The following is a 22,530-nucleotide window of genomic DNA, read 5'->3' as shown; positions in this document are numbered from 1 at the left end:
AACTGGCTGTACGGCAATGAAATACTCTAGCAGTGGTGCTTTCTTGCTGGAATGGAGCAGTTCAGAGAACTGGTTTGGCAGGTAAAGTGACCCGAGACTCAATTGTGAGATGTTTACTGGTTGGCCAGTGTGAGGTCCTCGCAGCCTTCTGTATCTGTGACTTTATAGGCATATCCAGCATGGGACAGATTTGGTAGTAAAAATGACAAAGTCATTCGTGGAGCGCTCTACTGAATATGAACTTTGGGGTCTTAACCTCCACGCCCACAAGTAATTCAGGGTTTCAGTACAGTTGAAGTTTAACTTACCACAAAGGTCGTCAAGACCAAGGTGGTGTCACAGAAAAAAATACAGGACTCTAATCATTAACACCCCAGACTGCTTTTATCTTTCAGGTAAAAAATGTGGAAAACTGAACTACAGTGGACTAAAGTCAAGATGGCACCCAGGGAAACTGCTGTCTTAACTGAACTTCGTCTAAGTCAAATGCACCATCTACCCTGGGTATTTTAAACATCAAAACACCTGTTCCATTTCAACTAGGCAAGATTTCTAATATGACCTTTACTCCACTGAAGTGCTCCATTTAGTTAATCTCCTATGCCTTGGAAAAGATACTAAAATGCTGCTCAACCTGAGCTTTCTTTTGGCCAAACATTGGAGATCTGTAAACGTGCTATAGGTTAGAGAATAAATAAGGGTGGGTGTGGGAGGAGGGGGGATTAGGGATGTAGAGGGGGATTAAGGACAAATGTTCATTGACTGAGGCACCAATGTCAAAGTAATGGGGTTGCTGCTACAAGCATGCACAAATTCTGACTCTGTGGTGCAGATATTTTGGCTTAAGGTAACCTTCAATTTCAGCACATGACCAGAAGGAAAGCAACTTGTTTCCTTAGCTGCAAGGTCTACATTAGTGATATCCATGATTCTGTCCCCAAAGCAAAGATACATGTTATTAAATTCCTCTTGAAAATAATACTTTGTTATTGTCTCACCGAGTTAGTGTTAAACACTATTTTCTATAACCTCAAATGCCAAAAAAGTATTTTATAACAGCAAAAATACACTAAGAAACCCCTATCTGGAACACAAGACTGTTATTGGTAGTTGCACTCACCATTCTGTATGCTTCGGTCATAGATCTTCATATGCATGACCAGTGTTGTGCTGTTCCGTAACACCTGCACATCTGAGCCATCTTTCTTGTTGCAGGTCCCCATTTTCTCTGAGGCCTGGTCTGCCCACCACAATTTGTCTCCTACACGAGAAGCAGAGGATAGCCATCAGTGTTAAACCCCACACTGCGTTGCCACAGAGATTAACATAGCCAATACTTGCCCTAGCTACGTAGGCATCGAGCAACACATTGACTCATTCCTGAATGGCTCAAAAAGACTGATATAGTCTTAGACTAATATGTATAATAGGAAGGGGCTAAATTAGAAAATAATCAATTTTTTCTTGAAATAAGGGCAAGCACTTGGTATGAAATGAATCAAATAAGCCATTAACCATGGAAAAAGATGTCGATATTCTTCTCTAAACACAAAAAGAGTCAACAACAGTAAAGAAGTGATTGAAAAAAACAAAGAAATAATGCGTCAATCTGAGAATTGTGCGCCCCTCCCCACATGCTACCAGTTTAATTTATTCGGGGTTTTAATGTATAAATAGTTAAACTGAATGTTCCAGAGCACTTACATACTGGGGGATAGTTAGGTTACAAAAAGGTTGGGCTGTAGGTCAGAAGCCACTAATTGCTCTGGCACAGTAACACTCTTGTGACTGTAAGTGGTAAAGATTGGTAAGTTTCTGTGTGCAAGGCATATTTGAGATTGAAGTGAGTTGTAACTAGTGAGCAATCCTAAAAACACTAAAATAGGTACTACTGAGAAAAAAAAAAAGATTGTAACTAATCAATTAAAAATCTCAAATTCTGTGACATTTTATTTAAATTTAGGAATATTTTGGATGGGCGTGGCCAAGGTGAGAACAAGGCAAAGCGTATCCTCGTTGAGCTATGTCTGGGGCAGGTGCTGCTAAACAGCTTCCGGAGTTCTGAAGACAGGTCATTACAGACTCTAGCTGGAATTTGGCCACTAAAAAGATTTGAAACTCTTCAAAACAAAGGAAGTCGACCCGGTGCAATCCAAGACTGTGCCTGCAGTATAGCTCTAGGCGTCTTCAATCACTCTGCTTCAGAAGGGCCTGCCAATTGCAACACAAAATGAACAAGGAGTGCCCGCATCCTCCCCAGCATTGTACCCCAGTTAGCTGAACCCAAGATTGCAGTCGGTAAACTGCTGGCACTCTCAAAAGGTGATTTATTGACCCAGGAAGGATTGGCCTGTGACTACCACACCAGGCAACTGGACTTCGGCTAGACCCGAAAGGACCTCATGGGACATAGATCCTGCAACTAGGACCCCTTCACCATCTTCATGGATTGAGGAATCCGTATAGGAAGATCCTTGTCAACTGCAAAGCATCCACAGCATCTTTAGAGCATCTTCAGCACCCTTTACCCCTTTCATCAGACCCATTCCATAAGAATCTATTGGAACACGGATAAAGTGCCTGGAACTGCTGGAAGACTGCTTCATCTATGAAGGTAACTGTTCTTGAGAACTTTGGTGGTCCTCCTCAGTAGCTCCCTGCTGGAGTTGCTCACCCCAAATACTTATAACCAACCGCATTGACAGTTACCCAAGTTTTCGTTGAAAACGTTTCGAGGTGTCAATTTTGTTGGCTTTGCCAAGGCTTGTTCATGGTTAGGTGAAATTGTTTTGATTAATTATTGCATGCAAAATCAATATCGTCGGAACCTTCCAGTGGATCTTTATCGTTCTATTGTCTAAATTATTTTCGAAATACAGTCTATTTGTATAAATTGATGGCATATGTCTTTAGTGTCATGCCTATTTCTTCTTCAATTATTTTGGTGCTGTTTAAATGCTTAACACTTGTTCCTCTGTGTAAGCCTTCCTGATCAGTGTCATAGCTCCCCAGGGTTGAGCTGAGGGTTGGCTACATGAAACCTGTATGTCATAAAGAGGTTGGCAAATGTATTACACAGTGAGGTTGCACAATGAATTCCATATTAGACCTACATAGGAAGTTCCAACCAATGAAGACTGGACTCGGTCAGAATGAAATGTAAGTAGCTTAACAGGCTCACAAGTGTGATACCCTTACAAAAAGGGATGGAAGTGCTAGAAACCAACCATGCCCTGGTCCTACTCGAAGATGGGGAGGATTAAAGTGGAAGAAACATCAGGATTAGGGGTATTAATGCCAAACTTCTCAACACTGAACTAGAACAACACATTAAAAACCCTCTTCCTTCAAATTATCGTGGACATTGAAGGAGACAACATATTTCCATATCATACACATCACTTCTGTACTGCGTACCAGAACCACCAAAAACTGCTTCTGGATGCCTTGACTACACAAATTGAAAGAATGCGTAATGATGGCGGTACGAACCCAGGGCTCCATAACATTCAAAGTGACCCTACTGAGTTGTAAAACACTTAAAGTTGCATCCGCTCTCTGCCAAAAATCCATACCTTATAAATGGTGGCATTCCTTCAGACTTTTTCATTTACCTTTGAGGAAAAGATTGTGTTGTGTGTCACTTGGAAGATGTCCGCATAATATTGGAACTACAGGATCAGTCTTTGAACACAGAATAAGGGGGACCTGATCAACACAATGGATCATCAGCTTGGGAGAAGCCCCACATGCTCAAGGTCAAAAAAGCAGCACACAGAAAGACTCCACTATGAATGAGCATAACAGACAAATGCCTACAAGGATGTTTCATATCTTCATACTGTGCAGGGGGCATGGCCCCACGTGACTTTGTTTCTTTATAATCTGCTAAACTGCATTTTGAATTAATCAGCAGCTGGCCCTCGCCTCTCTAAACATGACAGCGGTGAGCATATCCCCTTTCTTTTCCCCCTTGTTTTTCCAGCGCCATGGATGATGATGGAAAATGTCACTTACCCAGTGTACATCTGTTCGTGGCATGAGTCGCTGCAGATTCACATGCTGTGCACAGTCCGCCGTCTGGTGTTGGGCTCGGAGTGTTACAAGTTGTTTTTCTTCGAAGAAGTCTTTTCGAGTCACGAGCCCGAGGGACTCCTCCCCTTTCGGTTCCATTGCGCATGGGCGTCGACTCCATCTTAGATTGTTTTCCCCGCAGAGGGTGAGGTAGGAGTTGTGTATATTAGTAATAGTGCGCCCATGCAATGGAATGAATACGTATGTACATAATAAAGGTTTCAAGTAATATATTTACAAATGTATAATTGTTTAAGATCTACTTCTAAACGGCTACAGGCTCCCGGGAAGGCGGGTGGGCGCATGTGAATCTGCAGCGACTCATGCCACGAACAGATGTACACTGGGTAAGTGACATTTTCCGTTCGGTGGCATGTGTAGCTGCAGATACACATGCTGTGCATAGACTAGTAAGCAGTTATCTGCCAAAAAGCGGTGGTTCAGCCTGTAGGAGTTGAAGTAGTTTGAAATAATGTTCTTAGTACAGCCTGACCTACTGTGGCTTGTTGTGCAGTTAACACATCTACACAGTAGTGCTTGGTAAATGTATGAGGCGTAGACCAGGTTGCTGCCTTACATATTTCGTTAATTGGAATATTCCCTAGAAAGGCCATGGTAGCACCCTTCTTTCTGGTTGAGTGTGCCTTTGGTGTAATAGGCAGCTCTCTTTTTGCTTTAAGATAGCAGGTTTGAATACACTTAACTATCCACCTAGCAATGCCTTGTTTTGAAATTGGATTTCCTGTATGAGGTTTTTGAAAGGCAATAAATAGTTGTTTTGTCTTCCTAATTTGTTTTGTTCTGTCAATGTAGTACATTAGTGCTCTCTTGATGTCTAATGTATGTAGTGCTCTTTCAGCTACCGAATCTGGCTGTGGGAAGAACACTGGTAATTCTACTGTTTGATTTAAGTGGAACGGTGAGATAACCTTTGGTAAGAATTTTGGATTTATCCTTAGAACTACCTTATTCTTGTGTATTTGAATAAATGGTTCTTGTATGGTAAATGCCTGAATCTCACTCACTCTTCTTAGCGATGTGATGGCAATGAGAAATGCAACTTTCCACGTTAAGTATTGCATTTCACAAGAATGCATGGGTTCGAAAGGTGGACCCATGAGCCTTGTTAAGACAATGTTGAGGTTCCATGAAGGAACAGGTGGTGTCCTTGGTGGTATAATTCTCTTTAGGCCTTCCATAAACGCTTTAATGACAGGTATTCTAAATAGGGAAGTTGAATGAGTAGTCTGCAGGTAAGCAGATATTGCGGTGAGATGTATCTTTATGGAAGAGAAAGCTAGATTTGATTTTTGCAAATGTAGTAAATATCCTACTACATCTTTTGGAGATGCGTGCAATGGTTGAATTTGATTATCATGGCAGTAACAAACAAATCTTTTCCATTTATTTGCATAGCAGTGTCTAGTGGAAGGTTTTCTAGCTTGTTTTATGACCTCCATACACTCTTGTGTGAGGTCTAAGTGTCCAAATTCTAGGATTTCAGGAGCCAAATTGCTAGATTCAGCGATGCTGGGTTTGGATGCCTGATCTGTTGTTTGTGTTGTGTTAACAGATCTGGTCTGTTGGGTAGCTTGACATGAGGTACTACTGACAGGTCTAGTAGTGTTGTATACCAAGGTTGTCTTGCCCATGTTGGTGCTATTAGTATGAGTTTGAGATTGTTTTGACTCAATCTGTTTACTAGATATGGAAGGAGAGGGAGAGGGGGAAAAGCGTACGCAAATATCCCTGACCAATTCATCCATAGAGCATTGCCTTGGGATTGATGGTGTGGAAACCTGGATGCGAAGTTTTGGCATTTTGCGTTTTTTTTTTTTGCAAATAGATCTATTTGAGGTGTTCCCCAAATTTGAAAGTAAGTGCTTTCAACGCTAGAAATACTGCTAACAGTTTGTGACAGATCGAACAATATACAAATGACGACAAGATATGCGTTTTAGTTTGTGGTGGAATTTATTCTAAGATTAAGGTGGAATAAAGACAAAACTAGAAGTATGTAATCAAGAGGGCGGGGTTTCCTTAGGGGTTTCGGTGTTGCGGTTCAGTTCCTGTAGTGTTGATTTAGTTTCAATGTTTCTTTTCCCGGGAGAACGTCTGGCGGATCCCCTCAGGTGGATTCCCGGGTACCGGAAAACAAAAGGAAAACAACACCCGGGTAAGTATGGGGTTTTACCAAAAGGATTATTTCACTCTTGCACTGCAGTCTTGTCTGGGTATGGGTAGGAACGATAAGGAGGGGTGTCTGTGAGGAGTTGGGGAGGGGGATAAGTGCGCTCACTCTCTAATGATAGATTTTTGTGGGGTGCCCATATGTGCTCGTTATCGTGCCCCTTTCAGTTCCCTCCCTTTGCACTTCTATATTCCCTTCCCCCTCCCTTAGTCTGAAGTGGCCTTTGTTTTGGTCCACAAGGACCGTACCTTGGTGAGCCACGACCCTCCTGGGTCGTGGCTGGCGTTGTGGCGTTCCTCTGCTGTGGTCTCTTCTCCTGCCGTCTTTTGTTCGGTCTCCCTCTCCTGGGCTCTCCTCTCCTGCTCCTCCGGTCTCCTCTCCTGGGCTCTCCTCTCCTGTGCCTCCGGTCTCCTCTCCTGGGCTCTCCTTTCCTGCTTCTTCTCCTTCTCCTGGGCTCTCCTCTCCTGCTCCTCGGTCTCCTGTCTCTCCTCCTCCGTTCTCCTCTCCTACTCCTCGGTCTCCTGTCTCTCCTCCTCCGTTCTCCTCTCCTGCTCCTCGGTCTCCTGTCTCTCCTCCTCCGTTCTCCTCTCCTGCTCCTCGGTCTCCTGTCTCTCCTCCTCCGTCTTTCTGCCGGTGCCGTCCTCCCTTTTGTTTCCGCCGCGCCGGGAAACCCATCCGGTTTCCCGGGCAATGGCCTGCCCCCTGCCTCGGTCGGATCGCGTTGCCCCGGCAACGGGGAGACGCGGACATGACGCATCGGCCTGCTCCGATGCGTCATGCCGAGCCGCGGCTGCCGGGGACGCCCGGCTACACAGTTCTAAGTGATTTATGTGAAACTTTTTTTGATGTATGTCCCATTGTCCTTGGATGCTGTGTTGATTGAGGTGTGCTGCCCACCCTGTCATGGAAGCATCCGTTGTTATGACGTATTGTGGCATTGGGTCTTGGAAAGGCCGCCCTTTGTTTAAATTTGTACTGTTCCACCATAGAAGCGAGATGTATGTTTGGCGGTCTATCAACACCAGATCTAGAAGTTGACCCTGTGCCTGTGACCATTGTGATGCTAGGCATTGTTGTAAGGGCCGCATGTGCAATCTTGCGTTTGGGGCAATGGCTATGCATGAAGACATCATGCGTAGGAGTTTTAATACCATTTTTGCTTGTATCTTTTGTGTTGGATACATGGCCTGTATCACCTTGTGAAATGTTTGAACCCTTTGTGGACTTGGAGTGGCTATCCCTTCTGTTGTGTTGATTGTCGCTCCTAAGTATTGCTGTGTTTGACACGGCAAAAGGTGTGACTATGCATAGTTGATAGAGAAACCTAGCTTGTGAAGGGTCTGTATGACATACTTTGTAAGACGTGAACACCTTGTTAGCGTGTTGGTCTTGATTAACCAGTCGTCTAAGTAAGGGAACACGTGTATCTGCTGCCTTCTGATATGTGCAGCTACTACTGCCAGGCATTTTGTAAAGACTCTTGGAGCAGTTGTTATTCCGAATGGCAACACTTTGAATTGGTAATGTATTCCTTTGAATACGAACCTTAGGTATTTCCTGTGGAAAGGATGTATCGGTATGTGGAAATACGCATCCTTTAGGTCTAATGTTGTCATGTAGTCTTGCTGTTTGAGCAATGGGATTACGTCTTGTAGTGTGACCATGTGAAAGTGGTCTGATTTGATGTAGGTATTTAGTGTTCTGAGATCTAGTATTGGTCTCAGAGTTTTGTCCTTCTTTGGTATTAGAAAATACAGTGAGTAAACTCCTGTGTTTTTCTGTAGGCTTGGTACTAATTCTATTGCGTCTTTTTGTAGTAATGCTTGAACTTCTAGTCCTAGAAGATCTATATGCTGTTTTGACATATTGTGTGTTTTCGGTGGGACGTTTGGAGGGAATTTGTGAAATTCTATGCAATAGCCATGTTGGATAATTGCTAAGACCCAAGTGTCTGTTGTTATTTCTTCCCAAGATTCGTAGAATTGGCTTAGTCTTCCCCCCACTGGTGTTGTGTGATGGGGTTGTGTGACTTGTGAGTCACTGTTTATTTTGAGGGGTTTTGGGACCTTGAAATTTTCACCGACTTCTTGGGAATTGGCCTCCTCTATATTGTCCCCGAAAACCTCCCCTTTGATATTGACCCTGGTAGGTAGGTGGTCTTGTCTGTGAAGTGTTGGTTTCTGTGGGTTGACCCCGAAACCCTCCCCTAAAAGGTGTCTTCCGAAATGTGCCTCTGCTCTGCGGGGAGTAGAGTGCGCCCATGGCTTTGACTGTATCGGTGTCCTTTTTTAGTTTTTCAATGGCAGTGTCTACCTCCGGCCCAAACAATTGCTGTTCATTAAACGGCATATTGAGCACAGCCTGTTGGATTTCGGGTTTGAACCCAGAAGTGCGCAGCCAAGCGTGCCTCCGTATTGTGACTGCAGTGTTTATTGTCCTTGCAGCTGTATCGGCTGCATCCATGGAAGACCGTATCTGATTGTTCGAGATACTTTGTCCCTCTTCCACCACTTGTTGCGCTCTTGTTTGGAACTCCTTGGGAAGGTGTTCGATGAGATGTTGCATTTCATCCCAATGAGCCCTGTCGTATCTTGCCGAGAGTGCATGCGAGTTGGCGATACGCCACTGATTTGCTGCTTGTGCTGCAACTCTTTTTCCCGCTGCATAAAATTTGCGGCTCTCCTTGTCTGGAGGTGGTCTGTCGCCTGATGTATGAGAGTTGGCTCTTTTACGAGCCACCCCCACAACTACTGAGTCCGGTGTTAGTTGTGTTGTAATAAATATTGGGTCTGTGGGAGGTGCCTTATATTTTTTCTCCACCCTTGGAGTTATGGCTCTGCCTTTAACTGGCTCCTGAATGAAAATGTCACTTACCCAGTGTACATCTGTTCGTGGCATCAGTCGCTGTAGATTCGCATGTTTTGCATAGCTCGCCATCTGGTGTTGGGTCGGAGTGTTACAAGTTGTTTTTCTTCGAAGAAGTCTTTCGAGTCACAGGACCGAGTGACTCCTCCTTTTGTCTCCATTGCGCATGGGCGTCGACTCCATCTTCAATTGTTTTTCCCCGCAGAGGGTGAGGTAGGAGTTGTATTGTAGTAATAGTGGCCATGCAATGGAGTGACTAAGTATGTACCTATTTAAGGTTAAAATAATATATATACAAATAGTTGAAGGTACCTTCCGAACTGCTACAGGCTCCCGGGGAGGCGGGTGGGCACATGCGAATCTACAGCGACTGATGCCACGAACAGATGTACACTGGGTAAGTGACATTTTCAGTTCAATGGCATCTGTCGCTGTAGATACACATGTTCTGCATAGACTAGTAAGCAGTTATCTCCCCAAAGCGGTGGCTCAGCCTGTAGGAGTGGGAGTAGTCTGAAACAATGTTCTTAATACGGCTTGACCTACTGTGGCTTGTTGTGCGGATAACACGTCTACACAGTAGTGCTTGGTGAATGTGTGAGGTGTAGACCATGTGGCTGCCTTACATATTTCTTGCATTGGGATGTTTCCTAGAAAGGCCATGGTAGCACCTTTCTTTCTGGTTGAGTTTGCCCTTGGTGTAATGGGCAGTTGTCGTTTAGCTTTAAGGTAGCAGATTTGGATGCATTTAACTATCCATCTGGCTATACCTTGTTTTGATATTGGGTTTCCTGCATGAGGTTTTTGGAATGCAATAAATAGCTGTTTAGTTTTCCTGATGCTCTTTGTTCTGTCAATGTAATACATTAATGCTCTTTTGACATCTAAAGTATGTAGTGCCCTCTCAGCTACGGAATCTGGCTGTGGGAAGAACACTGGAAGTTCCACTGTTTGATTTAGATGGAACGGTGAAATAACTTTTGGTAGAAATTTAGGATTAGTCCTTAGGACGACCTTATTTTTGTGTAGTTGTATAAAAGGTTCTTGTATTGTAAACGTCTGAATCTCGCTTACTCTTCTTAGAGAAGTAATGGCGATGAGAAATGCAACCTTCCATGTTAGGAACTGTATTTCGCAGGAGTGCATGGGTTCAAAAGGTGGACCCATAAGTCTAGTTAAGACAACATTTAGGTTCCATGAAGGAACAGGTGGTGTTCTTGGTGGAATAATTCTTTTAAGGCCCTCCATGAATGCTTTAATGACTGGTATCCTATATAGGGAAGTTGAATAGGTAGGCTGCAGGTATGCAGATATTGCTGCAAGGTGTATTTTAATGGAAGAGAAAGCTAGGTTAGATTTTTGTAAGTGAAGCAAGTAACCCACTACATGTTTTGGGGTTGCGTGTAATGGTTGGATTTGATTAATATGGCAGTAGCAAACAAACCTCTTCCATTTACTGGCATAGCAGTGCCTGGTGGATGGCCTTCTGGCTTGCTTTATGACTTCCATACATTCTTGGGTAAGTTGTAAGTGTCCGAATTCTAGGATTTCAGGAGCCAGATTGCTAGATTCAGCGATGCTGGATCTGGGTGTCTGATCGTTTGGTTGTGTTGTGTTAACAGATCCGGCCTGTTGGGCAGTTTGATGTGGGGTACTACTGATAGGTCTAGCAGCGTTGTGTACCAGGGTTGCCTTGCCCAAGTTGGTGCTATTAATATGAGTTTGAGTTTGTTTTGACTGAGTTTGTTTACCAGATAAGGAGGGAGAGGAGGAAAAACGTAGGCAAATATCCCTGACCAGTTGATCCATAGGGCATTGCCGTGGGACTGCCTGTGTGGGTATCTGGATGCGAAGTTTTGGCATTTTGCGTTCTCTTTTGTCGCAAACAAGTCTATTTGAGGTGTTCCCCAGAGCGTGAAGTAAGTGTTCAGAATTTGGGGGTGAATTTCCCATTCGTGGACCTGTTGGTGATCTCGAGAGAGATTGTCTGCGAGTTGATTCTGAATTCCTGGGATAAATTGTGCTATTAGGCGAATTTGGTTGTGAATTGCCCAACGCCATATCTTTTGTGCCAGCAGGCTCAATTGCGTTGAGTGCGTCCCCCCTTGTTTGTTCAGATAATACATTGTTGTCATGTTGTCTGTTTTGACGAGAATGTATTTGTGAACTATTATTGGTTGAAAAGCCTTTAGTGCTTGAAACACTGCTAGCAGTTCTAGGTGATTTATATGCAGTTTTGTTTGATGTACGTTCCATTGTCCTTGTATGCTGTGTTGATCGAGGTGTGCTCCCCACCCTGTCATGGAAGCATCTGTTGTTATTACGTATTGTGGCACTGGGTCTTGGAAAGGCCGCCCTTTGTTTAAATTTATATTGTTCCACCATAGAAGCGAGAGGTAAGTTTGGCGGTCTATTAACACCAGATCTGTAAGGTGACCCTGTGCTTGTGACCACTGTGATGCTAGGCACTGTTGTAAGGGCCTCATGTGCAGTCTTGCGTTTGGGACAATGGCTATGCATGAAGACATCATGCCTAGGAGTTGTAATATCATCTTTGCTTGTATTTTTTGTGTTGGATACATGCGTTATATGATGTTGTTGAAATTTTGAATTCTTTGTGGACTTGGAGTGGCTACTCCTATTGTTGTGTTTATTATGGCTCCTAGGTATTGTTGTACCTTGTGCGGCAGAATGTTGGATTTTGCAAAGTTGACTGTGAACCCTAGTTTGTAGAGGGTTTGTATGATTTGATTTGTGTGGTGTGAGCACGTTATTAACGAATGGGTCTTGATTAGCCAGTCGTCTAGATACGGGAATACATGTATTTGCTGCCTTCTGATGTGGCAGCGACTACTGCTAGACATTTGGTAAAGACTCTTGGTGCGGTTGTTAAACCGAAAGGCAGTACCTTGAATTGGTAGTGTATTCCTTTGAATACAAACCTTAGGTATTTCCTGTGCGATGGATGTATTGGTATATGGAAATACGCGTCTTTGAGGTCTAATGTTGTCATGTAGTCGTGTAGTTTCAGCAATGGTAACACTTCTTGTAGTGTGACCATGTGAAAGTGGTCTGATTTGATGTATGTGTTTAGTATTCTTAGGTCTAGGATTGGTCTTAGCGTTTTGTCCTTCTTTGGTATTAAGAAGTACAGTGAATAAACTCCTGTGTTTATTTGTGTGTTTGGTACTAACTCGATTGCGTTCTTTTGCAATAGTGCTTGAACTTCTATCTCCAGGAGCTCGGAATGATGTTTTGATAAATTGTGTGCTCTTGGTGGTATGTTTGGAGGGAATTGTAGAAATTCTATGCAATAACCATTTTGGATAATTGCTAGAACCCAAGTGTCTGTAGTGATTTCCTCCCATGCTTTGTAATAATGACCTATTCTTCCCCCCACTGGTGTTGTGTGGAGGGGGTGAGTGACATGTGAGTCACTGCTTAGTTGTAGGGGTTTTGGGGCTTTGAAATTTTCCCCTATTCTTAGGGAATTGCCCTCCTCTATATTGGCCCCGAAAGCCTCCCCTGTACTGTCTCTGGTAACTGGATGGTGTTGCCTGTGAGGTGCTGGCTTGTGTGGCCTGACCCCGAAACCCCCCTCTAAAGGGTGTTTTGCGGAAGGTGCTGTAATTTCCTCTGCTCTGCGGGGAGTAGAGTGCGCCCATGGCTTTAGCAGTGTCCGTGTCCTTTTTAAGTTTCTCAATCGCCGTGTCCACTTCTGGACCGAACAGTTCTTTTTCGTTGAATGGCATATTGAGAACTGCCTGCTGAATCTCTGGTTTAAACCCAGACGTTCGTAGCCATGCATGCCTTCTGATGGTCACAGATGTATTTATTGTTCTTGCAGCTGTGTCTGCTGCGTCCATGGAGGAGCGTATCTGGTTGTTTGAAATGTTCTGTCCTTCCTCAACCACTTGCTTTGCCCTCTTTTGTAGGTCTTTGGGTAGATGTTCAATGAGATGTTGCATCTCATCCCAATGGGCTCTGACATAGCGCGCAAGTAGTGCCTGTGAGTTAGCGATGCGCCACTGGTTTGCAGCTTGTGCTGCGACTCTCTTTCCAGCTGCATCGAACTTGCGGCTTTCCTTATCTGGGGGTGGTGCATCCCCAGATGTGTGGGAGTTGGCCCTTTTCCTAGCTGCTCCTACAACGACAGAATCTGGTGGCAGCTGTGAAGTTATGAAAATAGGGTCTGTAGGAGGCGCTTTATACTTTTTTTCCACCCTTGGTGTGATTGCCCTACTTTTGACCGGCTCCTTAAAGATGTCTTTTGCGTGCCGAAGCATACCAGGGAGCATAGGCAGGCTTTGGTAGGAGCTGTGGGTGGCGGAGAGGGTGTTGAATAGAAAGTCATCCTCGACTTGTTCTGAGTGGAGGCTTACATTGTGGAATTGTGCTGCTCTAGCCACCACCTGAGAATATGCAGTACTGTCTTCTGGTGGTGATGGCTTTGTAGGGTATGCCTCCGGACTGTTATCTGACACAGGGGCGTCGTACAAGTCCCATGCGTCCTGATCCTGGTCACCTTGGCTCATGGTGGTGTGAGCCGGGGAATGTGATGGAGTTTGTGCTGGTGAGACGTGAATTATAGGTGGAGGAGAGGGTGGCGGAGTAACCTTTTTCACCATTTTTGTTTGTGGTGTTTGGTCAGTTTGAAATTCCAGTCTTTTTCTCCTAATAGGGGGAAGGGTGCTTATCTTTCCTGTCCCCTGCTGTATAAAAATACGTTTCTGCGTATGGTCTACATCGGTGGATTGCAGGTCTTCCTCAAACCTATGCTTTCGCATTTGGGAGGTGATTGATTGCTCTTCTGTATAAGAGCCTGAAACTGGGTCGGTTGCAGGTTGTTTTGGCACCGAAATCCTGTTTCATCTTTTTTCGGCTCCGAGGTGACTTTTTTCTTTTTCGGAGTCGAAACATCTCGGCGTCGATCTTCATCGGTGCCGCTGTCTCGGCGTCGAGCCGTGTCTACACCGCTATCTCGGTGTCGATGTATGTCTCCAGCACTTTCTCGGTCCCGAGAAGGCTGCGTGCCGGTGTCTCGACCGGAGTCGGACGGTCTCGGCACTGTTTGGGCCTTTTTCGGTGCCGACGGTCGGTCACCGAATTTATGGGTGGAGCCATGGCCTGGTGGCAGTGGCGTCCCCTGGGCCTTGACAATCTTCTTATGAGTGGTTTTCGACGTCTTACTCACGGTTCGTGGATCGTCGAATTCCTCGGAGTCCGATTCGTGTATCGAAAAGGTTTCTTCCTCTTCCTGTACCTCGAACTCTCGGTGGGCTGTCGGCGTGGACGCCATTTGAAGTCTTCTGGCTCGACGGTCTCGGAGTGTTTTTCGGGACCGGAACGCACGACAGGCCTCGCAAGTGTCTTCACTGTGCTCAGGGGACAGGCACAGGTTACAGACCAAGTGTTGGTCTGTATAGGGTTTTTTTTTTTGTGGCATTTGGGACAGAAACGGAACGGGGTCCGTTCCATCGGCGTTCTTCTACACGCGGTCGGGCCGAGCAGGCACCGACGGGGGATCGAAAACTACCCCGAAGGGCTCCGGAACTCTTCGATCTTCGATGCGGTGTTGACTCCAACTACGCCGATCCCGAACGCAACAATACCAACGAAAATCTTCCGAAATTTAGCTGTCTTTCCGTTCCGAAACTCGGAGCGACAGGAACACGTCCGAACCCGATGGCGGAAAAAAAACAATCGAAGATGGAGTCGACGCCCATGCGCAATGGAGACAAAAGGAGGAGTCACTCGGTCCCGTGACTCGAAAGACTTCTTCGAAGAAAAACAACTTGTAACACTCCGACCCAACACCAGATGGCGAGCTATGCAAAACATGCGTATCTACAGCGACAGATGCCATCGAACATATTTGTTTTGAGTGCCTTAGCATTCCTGGGAGCATGGGAAGGCTTTGATACTGGCTATGGGTGGAGGACAGGGTGTTAAAGAGAAAGTCATCCTCAATAGGTTCCGAATGTAGTGAGACATTGTGGAATTGGGCTGCCCTTGCGACCACCTGTGCATATGATGTACTGTCCTCAGGTGGTGACGGTTTAGTTGGATATGAGTCTGGACTATTGTCAGACACCGGGGCGTCGTAGAGGTCCCATGCATCGGGATCATCCTGGCTCATTGTGGTATGAGCTGGTGAGTGCGTTAGTGGTGGAGTTTGCGCCGGTGATGCATGTGTTGATTGTGGTGGAGAAGGTAGTGGTATTACTTTCTTTACCACCTTTGCTTGTGGTTGCTTGTCCCCTTGTTGGGAAACAAGTTTCTTTTTCATCCTGATTGGGGGAAGAGTGGTTATCTTCCCTGTGTTTTCCTGGATGTGAAGCCTCCTTTGAGTGTAGTCAGTTTCTACAGTTTGAAGCTCTTCACCAAATCTATGCAATTGGGTGTTTAGTCCTTGTTCCTCTGTATAGGAACTAATTTTCGGTTCCGAGGCTTTTTTCGGTACCGAAACCGTTTCGGTAGGCTTTTTAGGCTCCGAAGAAGATTTCTTTGATTTCGGCGTGGTATCTCGGTGCCGAACATCTTCGGTGCCGCTGTCTCTGCGCCGAATTGTCCGGCTCCGAGGTTGCTGTGTGGCGGTATCACGACCGGAGTCGGATGACTTCGACACCAGCATGCCCTTTTTCGGTGCCTTGGCTCGGTCACCTAGTTTTTGGGTTAAGCCATGGCCTGTTGGCAGTGGCGTCCCCTGGGCTTTTGTGGACTTTTCGTGAGTCCTAATTTTCGACATTCTACTCACGGTTGTTATGTCTTCGGCGTCGGATTCCCCCGAATCCGACTCGGGGATGGAGAACGCTTCCTCTTCGTCCTCGAACCGATGTTGTCCTGTCGGCGTGGACGCCATTTGTAATCTTCTGGCTCTTCGGTCTCTGAGCGTCTTCCTCGACCGAAACGCTCGACAGGCTTCACACGTATCCTCCTTGTGCTCCGGGGACAGGCACAAGTTACAGACCAGATGCTGATCCGTATACGGATATTTGCTATGGCATTTAGGACAGAAGCGGAACGGGGTCCGTTCCATCAGTCTTGAAGTCGCATGCGGTCGGGCCAACCAGGCCCCGACGGGGGATCGAAATTACCCCGAACGGCCACCGGAGCTCTTCAAGATTCGGTGTCGATTTGTGCTAACTAACCCGATACCGAACGAAACAATACCGACGATTTTTTCCGAGATTCTAACTAACTTTCCGACCCGAAACACGGAGCGAAAAGGAACACGTCCGAACCCGATGGCGGAAAAAAACCAATCTAAGATGGAGTCGACGCCCATGCGCAATGGAACCGAAAGGGGAGGAGTCCCTCGGTCTCGTGACTCGAAAAGACTTCTTCGAAGAAAAACAACTTGTAACACTCCGAGCCCAACACCAGACGGCGGACTGTGCACAGCATGTGTATCTGCAGCTACACACGCCATCGAACATGAAATTACATCCCAGCAGGCCCCAGCCTTGATCACATAGCCCTATGACCCAGGTGCTTCACAAAGCTGATAGGAATATCTGGGAACATACGATCAAGCCTGTTGGCCAGGCTCTTCTGGACTGCTTTTTATTAAAAAAATGTATTATGCTATATTTCACGTATCTTGTTTATAGGTTAGTTTTGACACAATGTGGGTGAGGTGGCTCTGGAGGAGGCTAGGAGTGAAGCATTTGATGATACTAACTGCAGGGAAGTACCCTCTTTTTGGCATGGTTGCCCCCACTTTTTGCCTGCTATCAGTGTGCTTAGACTGCTTTCACTGGGATTCGGCTAACCAGGACCCTAGTGATTGTGCTCTGTTCCTAATCTTCTTGAGAATTTGTAGCAGGAGTGGTATTGGCAGAGAGGCATACAGGAGGCCAGAGCTTCATTCAAGATAAAAAGCGTATCCAAGCAAGAGTTGTTGTGAAAATTTTGGCGCTCAAAATTGCGGACAATGCACGTTCCTGGCGGTGGTGAACAGATCTACCCAAGGTTCTCTCCTTTGCTGAAACCGACCTTGCACCTGATGGAGACGTCATTTGTGATCCACCAGGCACCTGCAGCTGAGTTTGTCTGCTCTGGTGTTCAGTCAGCCCGCCAAGTGTTGAACTGCCAGGGAAATGCCCTGAAGTTCCAGCCATGTCCAGAGACGTAAGGGCTCTTCACAAAGGATCCACAACACCATCCCGATCTGTCTGATGCAAGACCAAGCGCAAAGCGAATCACTCAGAGTTCCAACAGGTTGACATTGACCTTAGACACAGCCGGAGACCTAAGGCCTCTGATCTCCACTTCTCCCAGAAGGACACCTGTGATGAAATGGGGTGTATTATATGTTGTGGTTGTGCAACATTAGATTTCATGTGTCAAACCCTCAGCTCAATCCTCAGTTCAACCTTGGGTAGCTGCTGCACTGAACAGCAAGGCTTACACAGAGGAACAAGTATAAAGCATTTAACCAGCACCAAAAAGAAATTCAAGAAACCAACAACTCTGAAGAAATCCAACACCAGTTTATAAAAATGGACTGTATTTTTCATAATAATGTAGACACTATAACAAAAAATAACCACTAGGCAGTTCCAGAGATCAATTTTCCAAAGATTAATAAATCAAACCATTTTCACTCAACTGCGAATAAGCCTTGGCAAGTTCAATTAATTAGGTTAGTGTCAATGAGGATGGGCAGAAGTAGTTGGGGCAGAGAAACATTTTCAAAGAAAGCTTGGGTAAGTGTCGATTAGGTCGGGTAGAAGTAGTTGGGGTGAACAACCCCTGCAGGAAGCTAGTCAGGGGTGATAAGAAAGGTCCTTAAAAAAAGTTACCTCCACAAAAGTGAAAGTCTTCAAGCAGTTCCATGCACTTTAAAGGCGTTGCAATGGATTCCTATGTCACATTCACAGGCCAGTCCTTCCTGGGCTTCTGAGGGTCCCAGCAACTGTCCAGCAGCACTCCTGAGAACAGCAAATGCAGGTGCAATTCTGTGCGTGGGGTCTTGGTTCCTGGTGCCGCACAGCGGCAGTGGTAGCTGAAGGAAGTTGGCTCTTTATAAAATATCCCAAAATAAGGTATGCTGTGCAGAGGTCCAGGGGTTCCCTTTGTGAGTGGGCAGAGGCTTGCTCTAGCAATCCTAAGATGCTATCTTAATGGGTAATGTGGCTGACCAGCCTTAGGCTGATCAGAGAGGAATGTTAGACATCTGCAGAGGGCACACTGTCAATAAATGGCATACGACTTGATAAGGAGATCCACATGAATTTACAAAAATAACTTTATATTTAGGCACCAGCATCAATGTGATCAGGTAAGTACATTTGCAGAAGAGATTATTATAGCTTTGAAAAGTTGACAGTGCAATTATCTTAAGCTGCAATATTAACCTATAGAGGAAAAACATACACAAAAAACATGGACTCTGCAGTGACTTACAGGATCAATCTTTTAGATTTAAGGTGAATATGGGGTGGGGTTCTAGATGACATCAACAGGTCACCTTGGGCGACACGGTGCAGAGGTGTAGTTCAGCGATGGGGGCCCTGTTCAAGTGAATGGGTATTGGTCCGGTCAGAAAGGCACTGCAGGCAGGAACAGGGGGTCCAGTCTGGGTGAGCCAATAAGAGGGTTCAAATCCTGAGATGCTCGGGACGTGGGGACACCTTCAGTCCTTTTCTCCTGGGGCCGGGGGTGCCAGGTGCAGGGGTATCCTTAGGTGTCTTGTTTCTGTCACAGGAGCAGTCGCGGTAGAAAACGCCTGTAGAAAGAGGCTGCAGCCGTGGACTGGGGGTCCAGCCCAACCAAGCCAACAAGTGGGCTCAGGTTTCACAAAGCTGAAACACGTGTGGACACCCTTTGTCCTCTTCTCCTCGGTCCGGGGCATACAGCTACAGAGGTATCCTGGGGCGTCTGCGTTTGTCTTCAGTTCACTTGCAGTAGAGAGTGGCCTGCACAAAGGGGCTTCAGGCGTCGTCAGGAAGATCACAACAGGGAGACCCGAGGTGGACTTCATCTCTGAAGGGTCTGGGGACACACCAGCACTGTTGGCCCACTTCGACTCGAGCTATGAGGTACGGTTGAAGTGGTGCTTTCCGGTGTCTGGTTTGGGAGGTCAGAGTCCTCTCAGTTCTTTTGGGTGCCTGCAGGATGTAGGGAAACAGCTCCACTACTTCACTACTCTAAAGGAATTAATTGTGCTGGGGTGAAGGCTCGCGTCCTTCCTGGCCTTTGGAGGGTTCAGCAGCTGAAGGGCAAGGTGTCTTTCTGGCAATTGTCGAAGTCAGCAGGGAGGCTGGCAGGGTTGGTGCCTCATCAGTCACTGGTCTTTAGCTCTTGCCTTTTGCATCTCTGGGTGTTCTTTCTTCAGGTCATCAGGATCTGATCTTCTGGTGCCAGGGATCCCCTAAACACTGAAAGTAGGGGAGAATAGGGTAGTAGCCAAGGGGCTACTTACCCCCGGGATCACTATGGCCCCTATATGACCACTTCCTGTGATAAGTGGGCATAACCCTGTCCCAGAGTTCGTAGTTCTGCCATCACCAAGATGCCAGACTTAAAATTTGTGTCCACATCAGGCTGCTCACCTTAGGGGTGTGTAGGAAAATGACCCTTGTTGCAGTAACCCCCACTTTTTGCCAGATATTGATGCTGACTTGACTGAGAGTGTGCTGGGACTCTGTGACCAGGGAAGGTCCCTAAGGGCTGCACCATTTGTTGTGCCACCCTAAGGGACCCCCTCACCTAATACATGCACACTGCCATTGCAAAGTATGTGTGTTGTTGGGGAGAAAAAGGCAAAGTCGACATGGCATCCCCCCCCTCAGGGTGCCATGCACACAAAACACTGCCTGTGGCATAAGTAAGTCACCCCTCTAGCAGGCCTTAAAGCCCTAAAGCAGGTTGCACTATAATACAGGTGAGGGCATAGCTGCATGAGCAATATGACCCTACAGTGTCTATGTCCATTCTTAGACATTGTAAGTACAGTGTGGCCATATTAAGTATATGTCTGGGAGTTTGTCGAAACAAACTCCACAGTTCCATAATGGTTACACTGAATACTGGGAGGTTTGGTATCAAACTTCTCAGAATAATAAACCCACAATGATGCCAGTGTTGGATTTATTAAAAAATGCATCTTAGAGATGCCCCCTGTATTTTACCCAATCATTCAGTGCAGGACTTACTGGTCTGTGCCGGCCTTCCACTGAGAGATGAGTTTCTGACCCCCTGGGGTGACAGCCTTTGTGCTCTCTGGGGCCAAAACCAAAGCCTGCACTGGGTGGAGGTGCTTTACACCTCCCCCCTGCAGGAACTGTAACACCTAGCGGTGAGCCTCAAAGGCTCAGGCTTCGTGTTACAATGCCCCAGGGCACTCCAGCTAGTGGAGATGCCCAGTCCCCGGAAAAAGCCCCACTTTTGGCGGCAAGTCCAGAGGAATAATTAGGAAGAACAAGGAGGAGTCACCACCTCAGCCTGGACCACCCCTAAGGTGTCCAGAGTTGAAGTGACCCCCTCCTTGCAGAATCCTCCATCTTGGTTTGGAGGACATGGACCAATAGGGTTAGGAATGTGACCCCTCCCTAAAGGGAGTGGGCACAGGAACAGTGTAGCCACCTTCAGGGACAGTAGCCGTTGGCTCCTGCCCTCTGACCCCTAAAAACGCCCCTAAATCTTGTATTTAAGGGCTCCTTGAACCAAGCTAGTCAAATTCCTGACGACCTCACAAGAAGGACTGCTTAGCTGAAACCCCAGCAGAGAAGGAAAGGAGACAACAACTGACTTGGGCCCAGCCCTACCAGCCTGTCTCCTGCTTCAAAAGACCTGCAGAAAAAAGGCAACGCATCCTGCAGGTCCAGAGACCTCTTAAAAACCTCCAGAGTACTGCCTGCGTCACAGAGGATCAAGAACTCCAGTGGACAGCAGCCCTGTCCAAAGAAGAAAAGAAGAAACATCTTCTAAAGGACTCCCACCACTCTGCACCCCACACCCAGACTCCAGGTGGCCCGACCGACCAGAGAGGACCCCCAGGCAATGATGACCAGTGCCGCTGAGGGTGTGGAATTGGGGCCTACTTGGAGCCCCTCCAGTGCTCCTCTAATCCCCCTTCGTCTGCCCTCTGAGACGCTGGTACTTACCTGCTGGCAGACCGAATTCCGAGTACCCCGGCTCCATAGGAGCCCACGTTAAAATTGCTCAACTTTGACCTCTGCACCCGGTCGGCCCCATGTTGCTGGTGGTGGTGTTTGGGGTTGACTTGAACCCCCAATGGCGGACTACTTAATAACCCGGAAACTGGAACTGTGAGTCATGTACTTACCTCTAAAACTGTACTTTATTTTCTTCCCCCAGGAACTGTTCTGAAAATACACTGTGTCCACTTTTAAAATAGGTATCCTTGGTTTTCTTAAAAACTGTTTACTTGACTGAAATGAAACAAAGTTACATTGATGTCTATGCTAAGTACTTACCTGCAACAGTATTTACTTCTGAACTGAGTCTTGTAGTCCTAGTAATAAAGTAACAAAAATATATTTTTCTATATAAAATCCTATTGGTCTGGAGTTAAATCATTGAGTGTGTGTTTCTTCTATTGCTTGTGTGTGTACAACAAATGCTTAACACTACCCTCTGATAAGCCTAACTGCTCGACCACACTATTACAAATAGAAAATTAGTATAATCTATTATTGCCTCTGTCAAGCCTCTGAGGAACCCCTGGACTCTGTGCACACTATGGCCCTCATTTTAACCTTGGCGGTAAAAACCGCCTACCACTGCGGCGACAGCCGCCAAAAGACCTTAGCCGCGGCTACCAGACGTCTGCCATATTATGACCACTGCCGGATTTCCACCACAAGAATGCCAGAAATCCGGCTGTGGCCATGCCAACGGATGGCGGTAAGGTGGCCCCACGCCAGTAGACTGCCCCAGCCATATTACGACCAATAATACGGCCTGGCGGTTTCTGCTGGCGGGCGCAGGTGGCGGTAGCAGCTCCCCGTCCCGTTCCCTGCCGGAGGACCCCCTGGATCCAGGTAAGTCGGGTCTCCGGCAGGGGAGGCGGGTGGGGGGTGTTGTGTGTGGGGGGTGTTGTGTGTGTGTGTGTGGGGGTGTGTGAATGTTTCTGTGCGTGGATGCGGGTGTGTGTTGAATGCGTGTGTGCATGTATGGAGGTGTGAGTGCATGTATTTTGTGTTATGTGAATGCGTGTCTGCGTGTATGTTTAAAAGTGTGTGCGGATGTGTGTGTGAATGGATGTATGCAAGCATGTAAGCATGTGGGAATGTGTGTGGGTATGCGTGTGTGTGTGTGAAGTGGGGGCGCGAATGTTGGGGGAGGGTGTTACTGGAAAGGAGGGGGGGACCCCTATCAGTGACAAGGAAGGAATTCCCGGTCATTGATATGGCCTACCGCCATGGTTT

At 46.5% G+C, this 22,530-nt stretch overlaps 1 protein-coding gene across 2 annotated transcripts in view; it reads right to left on the bottom strand.

Moving 5' to 3' along the window:
- LRP1 (LDL receptor related protein 1) overlaps positions 1-22,530 on the bottom strand; it is a 1,410,884-nt gene that overhangs the window by 840,012 nt on the left and 548,342 nt on the right. For both annotated transcript variants that reach the window (XM_069230782.1, XM_069230783.1), the window contains exon 33: positions 1,121-1,261. In XM_069230782.1, coding sequence (XP_069086883.1) covers positions 1,121-1,261 — 141 coding nt within the window. The remainder of the gene's footprint in view (positions 1-1,120; positions 1,262-22,530) is intronic.

This window comes from Pleurodeles waltl, chromosome 4_2, assembly GCF_031143425.1.
Source record: "Pleurodeles waltl isolate 20211129_DDA chromosome 4_2, aPleWal1.hap1.20221129, whole genome shotgun sequence".
Lineage (NCBI taxonomy): Eukaryota > Metazoa > Chordata > Amphibia > Caudata > Salamandridae > Pleurodeles > Pleurodeles waltl.
Note: the sequence above shows the minus strand (reverse complement) of the source record. Positions and strands in the feature narration are given on the sequence as shown.